The 18,512-nt window shown below is 43.8% G+C and overlaps 1 protein-coding gene across 1 annotated transcript; it reads left to right on the forward strand.

The window, feature by feature from the left end:
* The first annotated feature begins 1,825 nt into the window (after positions 1 to 1,825).
* LOC120904487 (tetratricopeptide repeat protein 8) lies at positions 1,826 to 8,693 on the forward strand. The gene is made up of 4 exons (XM_040314497.1): positions 1,826 to 2,006; positions 5,975 to 6,120; positions 6,199 to 7,095; positions 7,612 to 8,693. The coding sequence occupies exons 1-4, from the start codon at positions 1,826 to 1,828 to the stop codon at positions 7,822 to 7,824; spliced, it is 1,437 nt and encodes a 478-aa protein (XP_040170431.1). The 3' UTR covers positions 7,825 to 8,693.
* The last annotated feature ends 9,819 nt before the right edge of the window (positions 8,694 to 18,512 follow it).

Consider the following 18,512-nt stretch of genomic DNA (forward strand, 5'->3'; position numbering starts at 1 on the left):
AATTTTCATTATGTTTTCATTTTGATATTTAAAGTGTGAGATGTGCTTATCACGCCCGATAGCTTGGATAAAATTCTTAAATTTTCCATCATTCAATTCATTTTTCACCATCATTCAACCTCATTATAAACGTTAAAGCATTTTTTTACAGCAGCTTTTACTTTTAATTGAATATGATGGAGGTGCCTGGTTCCTGACAATAGTGACATTTTACGCTTTATTTTGACATTTGCTGAACTGTCTAGGACCCTTCGCAATGAATAATAGATAGAGAATAACTCTACCAAGTATTATTTACAATTCATTTGCAAAGTTCATTGAACCTTTACAACGTTTAGTAAATAAAGACTAACAGTATCATACTGACACGATTAAAATGGCAAACAATAAATGATTTAAGTGATTTAAAAACATTCTCAAAAACGTTACAACAAGTGCTCAAAATACCCTCGATACCCTATTATTAATTAACTATTCAAACGATTCAAACATTCAACAATTATTTAAAGCAACTGTGATTTATTTGTCAAATAAGCGATGCCATTTTATAAAAGACCAGACCAAGCTATCCTTAACAGAGAAATATACAATATCGCTTAATTTATTACATCCATTTTAAAAGAGCACAACATAACTGTAGTTTTCAAGAACTATTCCCAGTACTATCGAATTATTCATATGTTGTTCACCATGTATGAACCAAATACAAGAATAATAATTAATAAAAATGTTGTTCTTATTTTTATTTTTTTCATTCACAATTGAACACTTCTTTTTTTTCTTGAATCTCTATTATGCTTTTTTTCTTTAAAAAAACCCTCAAAATTTGCCCTTTTATGTCACACAAATTGGAGTTTATGCTCCCACATTGTCTGTTGCTATTTTGCTATACACCCGACATCCAAATAATAAGGAACTCCAGTAGCGGCCGTAAACAACAAACCGTTGCCATGGAAATCCTGCAAATACCAAAACGACAACAAACTGTCAAAACATTCCAGCCCATGCCGTGTGCGTGTTCTCTCAAGCCAGCTGAAGAAGCAATAAAATCAGTAAAATCACGAGAAAAAGAAACGAAACAGAAAAAAAACGAGATTTTGAGCGAACCCCAAGAAGATAACAGTGTTTAACTTGTGCCTCACAATTATTGTGCATTTCTTCAAGCCAAACCTTCAAACCACACTATAATCAAGGGCAGCACACGCTGCAGCAGCATGGGGCTGAGTTAGAGAGACACCAGAGACCCCGTCCTCGAGAACAAGAAGAAACCTCACCAAAGGCACAAACGATAATCGTTCTACAAATTTGCACGAACATTCCAACAAACCCGCGTGGGGATAGCGAGAGCGCGGAAGGGAACAAGACAGCATCCCCGGATGGAACCGTGCCGAGGGACTCTGTTTTCTATACAAAGTATACCAATTTTAAAGCAATCCCGATATCCTTTATCCACCTAGCAATTCGTGCAATCAAAACCATCCCAAATAGACGGTCATCATCATTCGCGGTCGGGGAAATTCGGACAGGATCGTTAGGTTTCCGCCCACTGACAACGGGGAGGAAGAAAAACACAAAACCGAATTACAAGAGAAAAAAAACCAAAAAGCTACAGACATCGCAGCCAACCAGCAAGACAAAAGCAAAATTGCTTCGAAATTTCATGCCCACCAAACAACCAACTCGCGCCAGTTTACGAAACGAAACGGAAGCACAAGCACAAGACAGCTTCAGAAGCAAGGGAGGAAGGCAACGTTGAAGAGCAACGGTGAAGAGGGAAGACAGGGAACACAACGACGAAGCAGAAAGCACGAGAGCAAATTATATAATGGACAATTTCTTCGCTGCCATATCATTATTCCGTCGACGGAAATATGACGAGTGCATCGAGGTGTGCAACGGCCTGCTGCAACAGAATACCCTTCATCAAGGTCCTTGGGAGCTGAAAATGAGATCTATGACCCAGCGTGTGTACATCGACGATATCGAGGCGGACGATGATGTGACGGGTAAGTTTTTGGGGTTGAGGATGGGGAGGAGGGGGATCGGTGGGCCATTTATTTTCGGAAACGTTTGCGCTCGTTTCGTGAATCGTATGGGGTGCAGAAGGTGGAGATGTGTGGATGGGGGAGAGGGGCAGAGGAAGCAACGGGAAGAGCTCAGGACCCTTGATCGAAACGGACTGGTCGGTTCTTGCAGCTTCCTTCCAATCCTATGCATTACTCTCGCGCACGATCGCAAACCCAGGTGACATTTTTGTAAAAGTGGGCTCAAAAGACTTTAATAGGCCTTTTTTGGTAAGATAAGTTTGTTGTAAAATTCAGGAAGAAATGAGAACAAGCATACAAGTTCATGATTAATTTGTTTAAAGTTTTTCTTTTTAAAATTCTAATTAATATAAATGGGGACTTTTTTATGGAGTTTAACAGTTGGCGGCTGAAATCATGTCAACACTCCTTGGAAAACGGACACGCAGAACTAGCTTCAGTATTTCAGCCTTGATTATTTCAGTGTGAAAAATATGTAAACAAACGCCGATTCACCACGGGTGTGAGCAGCTTAGATAACGAGGGATGGATTTTTTTTTTTGCTCAAGGATAAATTTAAACATTGTATCAAGAAAGGTTAAAACTGGTTTTGATTGACTTTTTTAAGTTTAATAAAAGTCCTAAGTATACAACAAGAAATCCATTTTTAAATGCATGTTTTTTGTATACAATTACTGAAATCCAATATGACGGACCAGGTGAATATGAATCCAGGCTAAAATTTCAGCTTATTGGCTGGAAATAGAAAACATTTTTATTATTGAAACAGACCTTTCAGCTGTTTTGATTGTATAGCAGTTTTCGAGCGGATACCTAAGTGAGTATAATATACAGGTGAGCTTATCCCAAGGTGTATGTATTCAAAAGTCTGGTTTTTATCGCTTCTGATTCTGAATGAAGACTTTAAGAATGTTTTGTGTATTCGTCAAGCTACCAAAAAGCCTGTTTGAGCAAAAGTTTTCACCCGTCCTATCAAAAAAGACTTTCAAATTTGGTTATAAAAAAAACATGCTATGAGACCACCTGGACTACATACACTTTGATTCTATATTCCACCACCTGATCTCTTAAATGCACTTTGAGATAAATGAAAACTTTACCTTTTTTGCCTTTTTTTCGAGCAGGTTCTCGAATCTAATTCTAGCTGTGAGGCTGAAATAATCTAGAACGAAAATCGTAGGCTAGTTTTGTGTGTGGATTTGTATGGAGTGTTTACATGATTTCAGCCTCTAACCGTCAAACTCCATATAAAAAAGCTGGCTAAAATCGTGAAGGGCCTCAATGTTAAACAATCTTGCAATTAACAGCTGTTTAAAATCTGGTCTGGATCTGGAAATCTCGATATGTTATCCTTTCATAATAAGGGCTTAACAACTCGACCACCAGTTGATTTGATTTGAAATTTCGACATTTTGAAAAACTCGCTCAATCAGTCCCTATTGCGACGCACAATATGTCTTAGTAAGGCCTTAATAACACTGCATATGCTTCTCGTTATCAAAAAACATCGCCTGGGTATTACACAATTTCGTACTGTGTGCAAAATATCGAAAAACTTTACAAAAAAAACATATACACACAAGAGAACCCCAAAAGGAAGACCAAAAACCACACTCAAGCTCGAAATCTTTCACACTCACCTCTCCCGTTGCTGGGAGGCCCCCAACGTCCCCGGGTGTGGTATTTCGATGCCCCCCAGGGATCTTTACATGGACGACCTCACGCGTCCCTTTTCCTCGTGTTACAGAGAGAGAATATTTCTATCCCCTTTCTGCTTCCTGTGCACGTTTTTCTGTGCCGTCCTTCCTTCCTTCCTTTTTGTTGCATTCTTTCTTCCTCGATCAGTTTGCCCGGTTTTTTATGTTAAGGGTTAGTTTTCTGTTCACTTCCTGGCCCTTCACCGGTACGAACAGTAGGGAGTGTGGAGCACCCCGTACCTCAACCGCACGCTGCACTTTATTTATGCACATGCACATCCTTTATCTTGATTATTATTATACATATTTTTTGGTGCTTCTCATTTTTGTTACGCGAACCAGTTCACCAAAAGAAACTCAGAAAGAGGGTGACAGAGACGAATAGAGAGAGAAAAAGAAAGAGAGATACAGAGAGAGACTTTCCTTGCCCTTTTTTCTCCCCCCTTCCCTGGCTTCAAGGCTGTATGTCTCGCATTTGCCTATACAAGCTTGGCACACATATGTTGTTACTTCCCTTTCTTTGCTGTTGTGTATTGTTTGCATGCTATCTGTGAAGCTTTTTTCTGTGCATTCCCTCTTTTTGTTCTTCTACACCTTACTCCTTTCCTTCGTAGGGGCTACCGTGCCAGCAGAGATGCTGGAAAGTGAGGAGCTAATTTTCTACTGCACCTCGCGTCAACGCGTTCTTCTTCGCTGCAACCAACATTGCTAAACATCCTCAAAAGCACCCAACGACCGTGCCTACCACATCCTTTTTCTTCCTCATTCAACCAACATACACACGTACAAAATATAAAAAAAATACAAGTATCACATAAAAACCTTCCACCCTTTTCTGCTCTGACCAGCAGATGTGGTCAGCAGCAAACGACACAAGCGCTGCTGCACAGTAGCAATCTCATTCTACCCCGAAATGTTGTATTTTTCTTTTCATCATACCCCACATTACAAGCTCCCAGCCCTCCCCCCGTCACATCCACCCTACATCTCACCTTTTTTTTGCTACTGGCTTGGTTTTGTTTTGTTCTTCCTCGGCAATCTGCCATCCCGCCCCAAAACAAGCAAAAAGAGGCAACTCAAACCCTCAGAAGGAATCTTCCTCCATGGCCGTGGCTTGACCGAGCGAGCTTACAGTTCGTTTCGTTGCAAAGCTTTTTTGTTTTTCGAGGCCACGCCGGTGCAGGAATGCAGGCCGTTCCTTCTGTTTTTGCTCGTCTCCTTTCCTCACCTTTTCCTCCTACTCATTGGTCCCTTGGTGCGTTTGTGGAAGTGTGGGGTATTGGAATTTTTCGATTCCAGAAGTCAATTCAAAACCCTTTTCGGGTGCCCCAGGGTTCGGGAGGGAGGGGGCTGCTCTCGCCCACTCACTCACTCACGCTCTCTCTCTCTCTCTCTCTCTCTCTCTCTCTCTCTCTCTCTCTCTCTCTCTCTCTCTCTCTCTCTCTCTCTCTCGCTCTCTTTTGTCCATCAAGGAATGTTGTGCGTGTTGTTGTTGCTGTTGTTGGCAGATTTGCAATTCGTTTCCAAGTCATTTCCATAATCTTTAAAATTACCAACCGAAGATGCCACCGGCTTATTTCGCTTGTTCGTGGGGTTGTGGGTTTTGTTGTTGTTGTTTTTTCTTGTTTTTGGTGCAATGGTAGGGGCGTACGCTTTTCCATGTTAAGTGGGGCAATGAGTTGTATTGCTTTGAATGTTTTTTTTTTTTAAGTTTTTTGGGTATACTGAATGTTTTACAAGATGTTTTTGTTTCATTTGCTGTTGATTCTGCTGTTCCCTTAGAACTATTACACTTTTTTAATTACTTCAATCTTAAGAGTGATTATAAGACCCAAGTCTAAATATCTATTAAGTTATTGCTTAATTTTGGAACCTGAATTTGTCTCAACAAGAAGTTTTGAATAAAAATTTCAATTTCTACACAATTCTAGAGAAAACAACATTTTTTGTAGAATGAATTTCAAATCTACTTTTCTGGCCATTATTATCTTAAAATTGCATGATGAATGCCATGATCTTACACTGCTCAAATCATAGTTGTCAAAAATCTAATTTTGAATGCTTTATAGGAAGGATATGGCAAATGGACTTGAAGCTTAACTTAACACGAGTAGGAAAACTATCGCTACTAAATAACATCCATTAACATGATAACGTATGCAATTAATTTTGACTGCTTTGTACCTCTCCGATATGTGTTGATTTCTTCCTTTAACGACGTCTTCACGGTAGAGGATATTCTGGACACGCAGACCATCGCTACGGCACCCCGTCCCGGTACCTCGATCAGGACAGCGATGGCCAAACCAGCAACCTCCGCCAACGCCACCACAGCGAGCCGCCCGCGTACCGGAACTGGCCGACCAATTACGGGCATTGTAATCAAAATGAAATGAAAATAACCTCTTCCCAGAGTCTTCGTTCACCTCTTATTTTATTCCCTAATCACTTTATAGTCACGTCCCGGAACACTCTCACTGCAACGGCCCGCCTCAACGCTCGGCAACAAGACGGCCCTTAAAACCGGGTCCCGCACCGCTGCCGGAACTACAGCCGGTGGTTCCGCCCGCAACCTGCGCCTCGGATCGGCCTCCATGTTTGCGGTCGGCGATCCGACCGGACCACTGTTTCACATCTCCCGGCTGCATCCGGACAAGTACGCGGAACGGGATGCGCTCTCCAAGCCACTGTTCCAGTACCTGTACTACCACGAGGGCGACATCCGCAAGGCGATGGCACTGTGTGATGCCGTCCTGGCAAGGCGCCGAACGGCCGAACTGCTCACCGATGCCAGCAGTGGCTGGTGGTGGAATGCGCAGAAGGCTCGCTGTCTAATCGCCATTGGAAGTCCGCGCGAGGCAGAACCGTACCTACGCGCGGCCCTGCAAGATCTGCACCATCCGGATGTGGTGCTGCTGCTGGCACGGATCTACGTCAAGATCGATCAACCGACGGCCGCGCTGGAGGTGTGCAAGCAGGGGCTGGAGAAGCAACCAAACGAGATAGCGCTGCTAACGCAACAGGCACGCATACTGGAGCTGGTTGGCAATCTGGCGACGTCGGTGCGCCGATACAGACAGATCTCGGCGCTCGATCCGATGAACACCGAGGCGCTGGCGTGTATCGCGGTGAGCTACTTCTATGCCAATCAGCCCGAAACGGCTCTGCTGTACTACCGGCGCATCCTGTCGATGGGAGGGCATAGTGCGGAGCTGTACTGTAACATTGGGCTGTGCTGTCTGTACGGTGGGCAGCTGGATTTAGTGTTTCCCTGTTTTCAGCGCGCGCTCAGGATGGCGACGACGAGCGAGCTGCGGGCGGACGTGTACTACAACTTGAGCTTTGTCGCTCTGGTAAGTAGATTAGAAGTTATTTTTGAAGGTCTTGTTCACGCGTTTTATGGCTGTTTGTATTTGTCTGATATTGGTGCTGAAATTCCAAAAGGAATTAGTACTTCATGTTGAAGAATTCTATTCTTATATTCTTGTAGTCTTCAAAAAAGGAGACTTCCCCAAAGTTGTAGGTGCTACTATTTTACTTACAACGTCCCTAAGATTCCTCAACATCACAAGATATACGCAAGTTGTCTAAGAACTTCCTATTATACTCAATAGTATTCCAAATCAGGTTTCGATACATGGATCTTAGAAAGGAATACTCTGCTCTTTCTACTAGAGTTATCCCATCCACCATCTTCTTGGAGCTAATCAAGAGAAGTTAATAACGCGAGCCTACGCATACCATTCTCAAGATATCGCGTAATGAAACATTCCATAATCGCATTAGTTATCAGCATCATTAAATGCCTTCCTGTCGCTAATGGATTCTCGATCGCACTGTTCTTGTGTTTCTCCCGGATTCCTGCCTAGACGACCGGCGACATCCATCTGGCCCGCCGTTGCCTTCGCCTTTGCATCGCCGCGAACGGATCCCACGCATCGGCGCTGAACAACATGGCCGTTCTCGTGGCCCGCCAGAAGCAGTATCAAAAGGCCAAATCTTACCTGCAGGCTGCCCGCACCGCACACCCGACCAGTGACGAGATTGGACACAATCTGAAATTTATCGAAAATTTCCAATAAACTGAATTCGGGGAGGGGTTAGCAAACAACATCAACGACAACAGCAACAAAAAACGGCAAGAGAAATCCTAATAACAACGCTGGACACGCTACCATACAGCCGAGCCCGAATAGATAAATATCGCCTCTCAACACGCAACACGCCGTCACACACAGGCACAAGAGGGCGATATGGCACCTGGGAGATGTTGCTTGTGTTTTTTTTTGGAAAAGAAATTTATGCGCCAAATTTCATCACCTATGTTGCAGGCGCGTGCGCTCGATCAACCCGAGGCCTACTTCCCGGCCAGCCCTTACCCGAAAGGATGTACCGTCCGATCCGGCTGCGTTCGCGCCCAGCTCCCCGGCTCTCAGCCGCAAAAACAGGAAGACAGATGCATATAAATTCAGGCCTTATTTTTAGACATTCTTTCTTCGGCCTGGTGGAGCCGGTTTTTCTCCCCGTGCTCATTATATTTGTTTCCTTTCCTGTTTGTTTGTGGCGATCGTGCGCGAAATGTTAATCTTCCTCTAGCGGCGTGGTGTGCCGATAGTTTACGATCGGAAAGAGGATCAGGGAGGATCATGGCGTGGCACCAAACGCAGCAAAGAACGCTAGCACCAGCAAACGCAGCGGGAAGGATTTAAATTTGTTCTTTCTTCTCCACCAGCCACGGCACGTAGGCTTTAATCAACGCTTTCAAACGTCGCACGGTGTGTTTGCTAATGCTGTGTCCCGGGTGATTTGCCAAATCATTAGTCGCGCTCCGGAACAGGGGATCGAGCGCTTTTAGTGGGTTCACCTAATGGATGTCAGGAAAATTATGTGATCGGTCTTAAAATGGGTTGACAAAAGTGTTAGACAGGCGGAATCAGAGGAAACGAATAAAGCGAAGAGAAGAAAGAAACGCATTTCGGAAAGGAATTAATCGTGTCGATCCGGTAATGATGATATTTCTAATAATTCATTAAAAAGGTCATAGACTACGGACCTCACTGCAAGCAAACGTGGTACAATATAGCAACCTTTATCCCGTTTTTCAATCACTGATCGAAATCGAAAAAATAAATATGATCCTGTGGCACGCCACACTGAAATACCAGCGATTTACCACCAGCACACCACTCAACCGCACCTTTGCCATTAGGGAATGAAGGCGAAATAACTCATCAACGTCTTGAAACCTTCTCGAGACGACAGTTCAGCAAACGATCGAACCATTCGATCGTATGTACCACGATCCACGTACCTTGAACAACGAAACGAAAGAATCTGGCTGTGCAAAGCAGCAGCAGCAGCAGCAGCAGGGAAAGAAAGAAAAAAAATCTAAAGTTATGACCATTGGAATCAAATGCCATAATCAAAAATGAATCAGAGAAAACGAACGAATCGCTCAGAATGGCAACATGGCAACGACGGAGGAGTGGTTGAAACGCAATGGTCAGCACCAAATCGGCGAAGATAATTTATTAATGTGTTCTGATAGCGAATATTCGTCTGACAGCTTTCGACTGACACTCGATTCATAATGGGACCCCGGGGACACGAGGGGCTTGATTTTTGAGGAGGGAAACGATATTCAGGAAACGCACATGCGAGAAGAGCGAGATGGTATTGGCATTTTTGGGAAGCTTTTTCCAGCTCATCCGCTTTGCTGTGATCTTCGTCCACGAAACATGATCGGCGATGGTTATGGTGTCGGTGAAGAGAGGGGGTTGAAGCAGAATCTAGCGTGAAAGAAGTTTTATAGCATCACGCGAGCGAGAAGAGGTAAGATCACTCGAAGGGATTAGATCGATATTTCAGATAACAGGACAGGCCAGGTGCAAAACGGTACGCCGTTTTCAGGCGAAGTGTCCATTCGGTAGATAATTTCCGAAATTCCTTCACAAATGTCCCGCGACAAGAATCGACACCTCATTCCAGTGTGAATGTGTGTAATGTTGAGTAGAGAGAGAGAAAAAGAGTGAGCGATGCTGTGCTTCCCACATTCGTTCGAAGTGTTTCCACTCCCTCCGGTGTGATAAGAAACCTTACTTATTCTGGCTGGTGTGCTGTAATCGCGCCACGATCTCTTGGTCCAACCGATGGAAATCACTCCCGTGCGTAACATTACCCATTCCAGCCGGGTTCTGATTACCGGCCAGCCAGAAGCATCGACGAACGTGCCCAAGCGAAGACCATCAACCAATGACATCTGTCATGTCAAGCGCAACCGAACTCGTTGCCATTGGGTGTTTTTGGTGGATGCGTGCATGGGCTCGATCACCACCAGTGCCATCTCCAATCGTGCCTGTGCCTCTCCTTTGCCTGGAATAAGGGTCCGAATATGTAGCCGTGCGTGACGAACATGCATCGCGTCGCTGATGGGTATTTTATTACAAACCAATTCCTTCTTTTCCCCGTTGGCAGCTTCTTCCTCGATCGTGCGCTCGATCGATTCCGGGAAGCAGCAAGGTAGTTGGGCTGGGAGGTTTAGACGATTCAGCACACTTTATCAGACGTGACGCGAGCATCGGCTCGATCACGCATCGAACATGTGCAACTATGCAGCACTGGGAAATGCATAGGAAGGATATTGGTCTGGTCAAAAATGTTGATCAATCATAATTGGGCACACGATCGCTGAGAATGGGAAAGGATGATATGTTGAAAATGAGCGCATTCAGGCAAAGATGTTCGCGCGATATTTTGGGATGGTAATTTTATCGCCGTTCTTCGTGTTCTACCTCATAACATGCTCTCTTTGGAGCATTGGAGCACTCAACTGCGGAAGCAGACTCAAACCTTGTATCTACTTCAAGTACTTTTCGAGGTTTGCTAATAAGTGAACGAGTGCTCCCAGCTGAAAAACGAATTTATCCCTCTTCAATTTAGCTCCTCCAAGACCAATTTAAGCTCCAATCACGCTATCAGCAGCGGGGAGCAGATGGAATTTATCAAACCAATACTTTCGTTTTATCAACTCCTTATTGCTACCGAGCAAACGTGGCCTCGAGATAGGTAGAAATAACAGGGATGAGATTTCCCTAACACCGAATAAGAATATTCTCCCTTTCTGCTGAGCAAACGATACCAATACGATTCGGAGATCGCAAGGGTTGGCCAGGTGTAACCAGCGAACCCCACATTGCGAGTGCGTGCGTCCCGTGCGTGTCCCGTGTGCTTTTCAGGTATCGGCATGTTTGCATCGGAAGGTCAAAGACCCCGCGGCATCATCGTGGCCGTCGTCGTCGTCGTCGTGGCCATCTTCGGCGATTCGTAAGATAAGGGGGTGACTCCAGGAGGGACAGGAGGGACGCAAAACTGTTGTGCCGGTTTTGCGCGCGCGCGCGCGCGCTCGCTCGTCTGCCAAACTGTACGGCCACGTATCTTGCTGAATGTTGTTGTATCATTACTTTTATTCTCCCTTTTGTTTTCTCCTCTTTCACCCATCGAAAGAAAAATTTCAACTTACACACACACACACACACGGGTGCGATCCTCTTTCTCATTCTTTCACTCCTTTCTCTGGATGCCAAGCAGGGGAAGAGGTTGATGTTTTCTTTCTCCCTTCGATGCACTAAGAAAGCTGCTGGAGGGGTTGAGTGGGTTGCCTGCTTTTTGGGGCCGGTTGTTGGCTTGGGGTGTATATTTTCCCCCCTCTGTTTTGCGCTCCTACCGCTATCGCCAAGCGGGCCCGAATCGTTCCAGCATCCCGAAATAAATAAAACTCACCAAAACGGCCAGCTAGCGCGCCAACACGACGTGCCGACGTGCTTGGTGCAGCTTCCTTCAGCAAACAGTGGGAGCAAAAGTGCGGGAGAAGAATACAGCGAAGCATTGCCAAGCAACCCTTGCAGGAGAGGAGTAGTGGGCCGCTCGAAACCGCTCGCCAAAGATGCGCGCAAAGTATTGCGAACGAACGAATGAGATGAAGATAGCGAACGACTGGAGCGACACGACGGTTTGCCGGTTGGAAGGATGTTCTAAGCCCAAAAAACGCTCCCTTCTGCTACATCTCACCTGAACCTCAAGAGGAGAACAAAGACAAAAACAAACGCAAGCCAAGCGCGGGATTTCGCAACACACGCTCACATTTGCGCGGACTTTTGCGCGCATGATAGACGCGCGTACGCAAACAACACGTTGGTGATGGCATAATGTTTGACTTTTGTTTTTTAGATAAAAAACAAACCGAACAAAATGGAAATGAGTATTAAATGCTAAATTTTACTTCATTTGAAATCACACAAAACTCGTTTAAAACTCGTTAGTTTTTTGTTCATGCAAACTTAGATCTTGCTCTAAAAAGCTTAATTAATAATACGCAGCAGAAAATGCTTTCCTCTCAATCCACAGTGGCAGTAATTCTCCTGGCAGAGAACCCCGGCCTCATTGCACAGCCACCGGGTGGAAGATCACCCGAGACACAAACTCAACCGTGCGAGATGATGTGGAACGGTCAGCTTTTGGATGTCAACCAGTTATTTGCATATCTTTGCCTTAAATCGCTGTACATTTTGTTGTTTTTGTTTATTTTTTATTTTTTGCTCATTCATTCGTTTGATTTGCTTTGCTGTCTGCGGCTGATTTTATTTTTACTTCGCACGTCCATCCCTTATACCCTCCACGAGACCAGAGAGCCTCTAAAAAGGGGGATGCCCGAAATGTTGGGTTCAAATAGAAGCGATTGGTTGTGCGTTTGATGTGAGATACAAAAATAAAACAAAAAAGGGCACCCATCAATAACCAAAGCACCCAACAACTCCTGCTTCTGGTTGAAGCTGTTAATGAGAATCAATGCCAAACGCTAATGATTACAGGGTTTTCCAAGTCAGTTTCGAATGGTAACATTGTTCTTCACTGCATCCAAGATATTTTTCAACAGCTATCAAATGGTTTATTTGTTTCAACATGAAATTCCAGTTTCAACACATGACAAAGAACTGTCAAACTCATCCTGCTTGAGTGGTGTTGAAAATCATGCTGAAAAAATAAAAAAATATTCTGATGGAAATGAAATGTCAGATCAGATGTGGAACAACATTTGGCATGCGGTGAATTACAATGTTTACATTCGAAAGTGACTTGGAAACCCCTGTATCCTTGAGGTAAGCATTTTTTCTCTCGCTTGATTCAATTAACTGCACACGCTACTGGCGAGCAGCCACGATATGAATGTAAAAGCAGAACAATCGAACCACAACTAAACTGTTTTCACTGATAATAACGAATCAGCATCAGCTGCAAAAACGAATCTTGCTCAACCGACTCAACAACAAGGCAACAATATCCGGGCAGTGGAAGGGCGATGTCGACCGGAAACAACCTATTATTCGTTGTTTAATTTAATAAGGAAATGTTTAATTACCATTGCGCACTGGTACCGCTTTTGCTCTGCATGAACATAGCGACGCTGTTTCACACCATTTTTTTACATTCGTTCGTTTGTTGTTCAGGCTGAGGGTGGGGCAGTGAAGATTGCATGCCCTTTCGTCATGGTGTGCAGTTGTGTTGTTTTGATTGAAACATTTCCACGATGTACTAAGGTGTTGTTGTGTGTGTGGTAATTATGCTCGATTTTGCTTATACTTTCAAGCTTGATTGCTTGTTTTCCTTGTGCATGCTGATTTGTTAATCTTCTGTTAGTGTTAATCTGAATTGAAATATGTTTTTTTATGCTTCAATGAGTCTCGATTGCATAGATATGTTACCCAAGCCGACGGGGTCTCTTTGTGAAATGGTCGTATTTAGAGGTTGAGTAGAGTAATCTAAATAAATACAGTGAAATCTCCATAAGGTGAATCTTGAAGGGACCGTCAACTTAGAGTAATATTCATGTTGAGCAAAACTAATGCAGTTGTTGCTATAAAGTTTCCAAGAAACCACTGCAAAATCTGGCATCCTTGGACCAATATTTTTGTGAACTGTCGTTCAAAAATTTATCTTTGAGAATTTCGGGATTTATTGCCAAATCGCATACAGTCAGTCCAAAAAGTATTCGTCTTGCTGAATATTTTAAAGAAAAAGGCGAATTATGGCCGCAATGCGTATGGATCGATAAAAGTAATGATGAGGTTTGATAAAGAGACCATCAATACACATGTACTGCTAAAAATGAGCATTAAAATAGTGCAATAACAACTAAATTATTTAAAAAACTAAAAAAAGTCGTTTGATGGGCGCGCAAAAAGTATTCGTCCATCTAGCTTTTTAATTATTTACGCTGGACAAACACTACGTAGACGTGAATTAAATTTATTATTATCAATCTACTGGTGACTTCCTTCTAAAATAATGCATTTCTGTTGTTTCAATTGTACTTCAAGCGGTCAGAGAGGCACTAAAGGCGGGGGAGTTAAATAATTCGAGCATGAAGGCGCAAATCGTATCTTTAACTTATGCACAACCTATCCTACCCATTTTTGAAGGTTACAAAATGTGTGGGAGGCCTCGTTCCTTCATTTGATCAGAGTTTGGCCATTTTTCTGACACTAATTGTGTGACAAACTGCCATGTAAGCAGCCATTCTTGACGGTTAATCTAACGAAAGAAGCGGTTTAATGTCCGAAAAATCAAATTTTACGAAGAATCAGTGCATTTTGTGATGGCCAATAAGGTCAGGAGAATAGATGGGTCACAATTGGTTGATGGGTCATGCTGCATTTCATCGTAGCTGGTCATGGAATAGCTTGAATGAGTGAGTTGTTACAAACATGTTTTGTTTGAATAATACCATACCCAGAAAGTGGCCAAATCTGTGAAGGTGCATCAAATAATTCAGGATTTTGTTTCAAATTAGGCTCTATTAACATATTAAAACATGTTTAAATCGCCAAGGTCATACGGGCGACGTCGACTGTAGCGAAAACAGTCTACTAAGATGCAGCAACAAAATCTCGTGTAACGGTAGCACCATGGTGTCATTATACCAGGGATCATGGAGGAAAGGTGAGCTAGAAAAATGATTCAAATTGATAGGAGACGAGATGGAGAAATATATTCTTGCAGTTTTTAAGTACTTTGGGTGCAAGTTCTGAGAAATTTTACTAAAAAAGTACCACATGTTTCAAGAACAGTCAAGCTGGAGAACACACAGAGCATTGTCATTTGCCCGAAACACCAAACCAGCTGAAACCAAACTGAAGAAAATGATTTAATAGACTCTCAATATGATATCAGTTGCCATTTTTTCAATGGAACATGGTCACGTGGCCCGGAAATGCAATCTCTCTACCAGCGAATAATTGGAACAAGTCTTGGAGGATGTGTGGGTCAAAACTATGCCTTTTTCAAGGTTCAAATGAGTTTTTCGTTGTGCAAGTAGTCACCAATAGTCATAAATGCAATAAGAAACAAGATCAGGACTTTTTTTGTCTCCATAACCTTTGTTTTCTTACGCATATTACGCCAAAAGTCTGATGGACGAATACTTTTTGCGCGCCCATTAAACGACTTTTGTTAGTTTTTTATGTATTTTGGTTGATATAGTACTATTTAAATGCTTATTTTTTAGCAAAACGTGTGTATTGATGATCCCTTTATCAAACCCCATGATACTTTTACCACCCCATGCCTATTGCGGCCATAATTCGCCTTTTTCTGCAAAATATTCAGCTAGACGAATACTTTTTGGACTGACTGTATGCATCTTATAGAATGTTCACCTTAGTTCACCAACATGTATGGAATATGACGGGACCGTCAAACTATTCATCTTGAAAAAACAATTCATCTTGAAGAGACTACATCTTAGAGAGATTGCACTGTAATTATTTACTGTGTTAAGTATACAATTTTTATTTCTTTTTTACAAAAGGTACAAACGAAAAATTTATCAAGGTAAAATAATAACTATTTTAAATCATTGTATCTATGTGTTTTAATGGTTCAAAAAAAACTTCTATTATGTTGCTTGGCTAGGCTCTTAAGAAACTTTCCTTATTTCAATAAACCAAAATTGAAATAAATGTAAACATAAACTCATCTTGGTAAGAATAATCTAACCATCTTAATACAACAAATTGGACATTTCTTATGTATTCTTCACAAATCAATGCCTATACTCATTGCTGGTTATGAAATGGAGTTTTAATTGGTTAAGCATTTTTTTTAACTTTACACAAATAAATCTTTCAACTATCTTTCCCAAACAACTACCAAAATGTTTAGTGACAAAAAACGGTCCCAACGTGGTACGACTACAGACAAGGCCACGAACGCTAATAGAGTTCAATTTCCTGTCTGTACTCACATCCAACGCACAACGTGAAATTGTCAAAACACAGGAAAAAACCAACCATCTTTTCCTGGACCCCCTCCACACCCTTCCTATCTCTCCAACGCCAGCCTTCCTTCATCCCGAAAGGAAATGCATGCATAAAATGCACATTCACCACATCCTGGAAAGGAGCAATTGCGTGAATGCACCGATTTGCAAACCCCGTAATTCGATATTTAAATTCGAAAGAAAGTTCCATTCTTACCGCGCTCCTCCTACATCGCCTGCCTCCCGCAACCCTAAAGGGTGGCGACCCCCTTTTTCTGCATACTTCGCGGACTTACGCCGCGAGGTCAAACCGTCCCAAATGGCAGCTGTAATTTTGGGGCCCGCCAGCGCTTCAAACCCACCGAAATCGCATCAAAAACCGATTCCCGTCCAACGGCATTCCTGGGGTGGCATTTTGGAGAATGCACCGCCCCTTCCCTCTCCTGCTTACTCCAAAAGGGCAAACGAAGGTAGGAAAGGTTTGCGCTTCCCTTACGATGGCAGCTTGCGGTTTATTTTCTTTTGCTGCACAGTTTTTTTTTTTACGAATGAGGACAAGGATTCCGATGCGCGCGTCTACGGTCAACGCGGCGTCAAGGTGAGCGCGGAACGGAATGCCGTACACCTCTAGGCGGCCGGGCGAACGTGAAGGACGACACACAGCTGCCTCCCAAAAACAAAAAAGGTACGAATGCAGATGATCTTGGCGCAAGGCGGATGCAGGCACGGACAGTACGGCCGAAAACGCTACTGTTTTGGGCCCGCTGACGACCAACGAAATGCCCCAAAGTTATGGCCCTTTCAGTGCAGCTAATCACAGTTATTAAATCGTGAAAGCGCACCATGCATGAAGTGTCAATTAGGATGCCGTTGTTGGCTGGCGTTTGCTGATGCGCTTTTTTCCTCTCCTGCCCTTTTTCCTCTTCTTCCGTTGTCTCTCCAGCGTGCGGCTTCCTTACCTGCGTGCCAAGCGGCCGTTGTCGTTAAGCCGGCACCAACAGTAAACACTGCCCAGGCCGCTCGCTCCGAGCGATCGTTTGCAGTTGATTGATTGAATTTTGAGTGTTTTATCAGTGCTTTAAAGGCGAACCCACTTACGCCCGGGAAGCGCAATAAAGCTTTAAAAGCCACCCTGCCCGAGAATAGTGACGCTCGTACACGTTTGCCGTTTCATGCGATTCGATTCTGATGCCCCCCCACAAACACAAACATAATTGCACAGAGCAACACTGTAAGGATGCCGGTTGTCCCACATACGGCACCCTTTGGCTGGGACTGTCCGTGCTGAAAATCTCGTAAAAATAAAGCAATCTTTCCATTAAACCCAACGGGGATGTATGTAGGACAGCTAACCAGATCGGCTAAAATGCCCGATCGGCTCCCTTGCCGACGACTATCGACCCTTTTTGCGCTGCCTCAGACACTGAAACGCTTTTTGCCAGACCAGCTGGAGCCTGTGGCCGGGGCGTTAACAGATCGTTTTAGCATCGAAATGCTCTTTACGGTTCATTCAATCGAGTTCGTCGAGGGAAGCTTAACGGCAACAGCCCGAGTGCTTGTGTGTCCCTCCTCGTACCCCCCCCCCCCCTCTTTTCATGGCACTCGCAAACTTAAAAAGACTTTCCTTAATCCCAACCCCCGCGGATCCGCTCCCGAACATACACAACCCCAAAAGGGAACGCATCCCTTGACCCACAGGCGGTGCAAGAACAATGGTAATAAAATGAAATGAAATAAATCCCCAATCCCGAGGCTCGCGTTTTAAAAGCCATCGCTCGCGTCGCATTGCTGAGAGAGCCTCTTCACGCCTTCCCCGGGGTGTGAAAGGGTGTGAAAAGCATTTAACGGTCTCGATTTCCTTCGGTCTCCGATTCGTTTGATTATGCTCAGCAAAAAAAAGAAAGAAAGAAAATAATAAAGCTCGATCGAGACCTTTCGGGAATGACCCCGAAATCGACACGGCAGAACGGTTTTAAGATCGTTTCAATGTTTGAAGGCTGCCCATAAAACGGCGCAACCCTCACATTTATCCACCTTTGCCAGCCACGCTAGGAATGGCCACTCCTAATTCACCGCACCGCGCCTTCCACAATCGCTTCCACTCTAATTCGCTCCATTGCCTTGTCACGGATAAGCTCATTGTTGGTAATTTGGGCTGGGATGTCGAGGTGAGAATGGCATTCCGATACCCGCGGGACGCCATTTGCGATTTGTTTTTGTTCACCCGTTTTCTTCTGTGGCTACATCAAAGTTCGTGCGTGTGTGTGTGTTTGGAATTTTACACAAACAATTCGCTTAAAATGAAACCCTCCGACTATCGATAGTATCGGTCGAGCTAGTTTTGTGGTACAGATGCAACCGAGATAGCCGAAAACCGTGAGGTTTCCTGCTCTATGAATCATTGAAATCTTTTGATCTGCATTGTGCCACACACATTGGCGGTGTTTGTACGGCGAC

Source organism: Anopheles arabiensis, chromosome 3 (assembly GCF_016920715.1).
Source record: "Anopheles arabiensis isolate DONGOLA chromosome 3, AaraD3, whole genome shotgun sequence".
In the NCBI taxonomy this organism is placed as follows: domain Eukaryota; kingdom Metazoa; phylum Arthropoda; class Insecta; order Diptera; family Culicidae; genus Anopheles; species Anopheles arabiensis.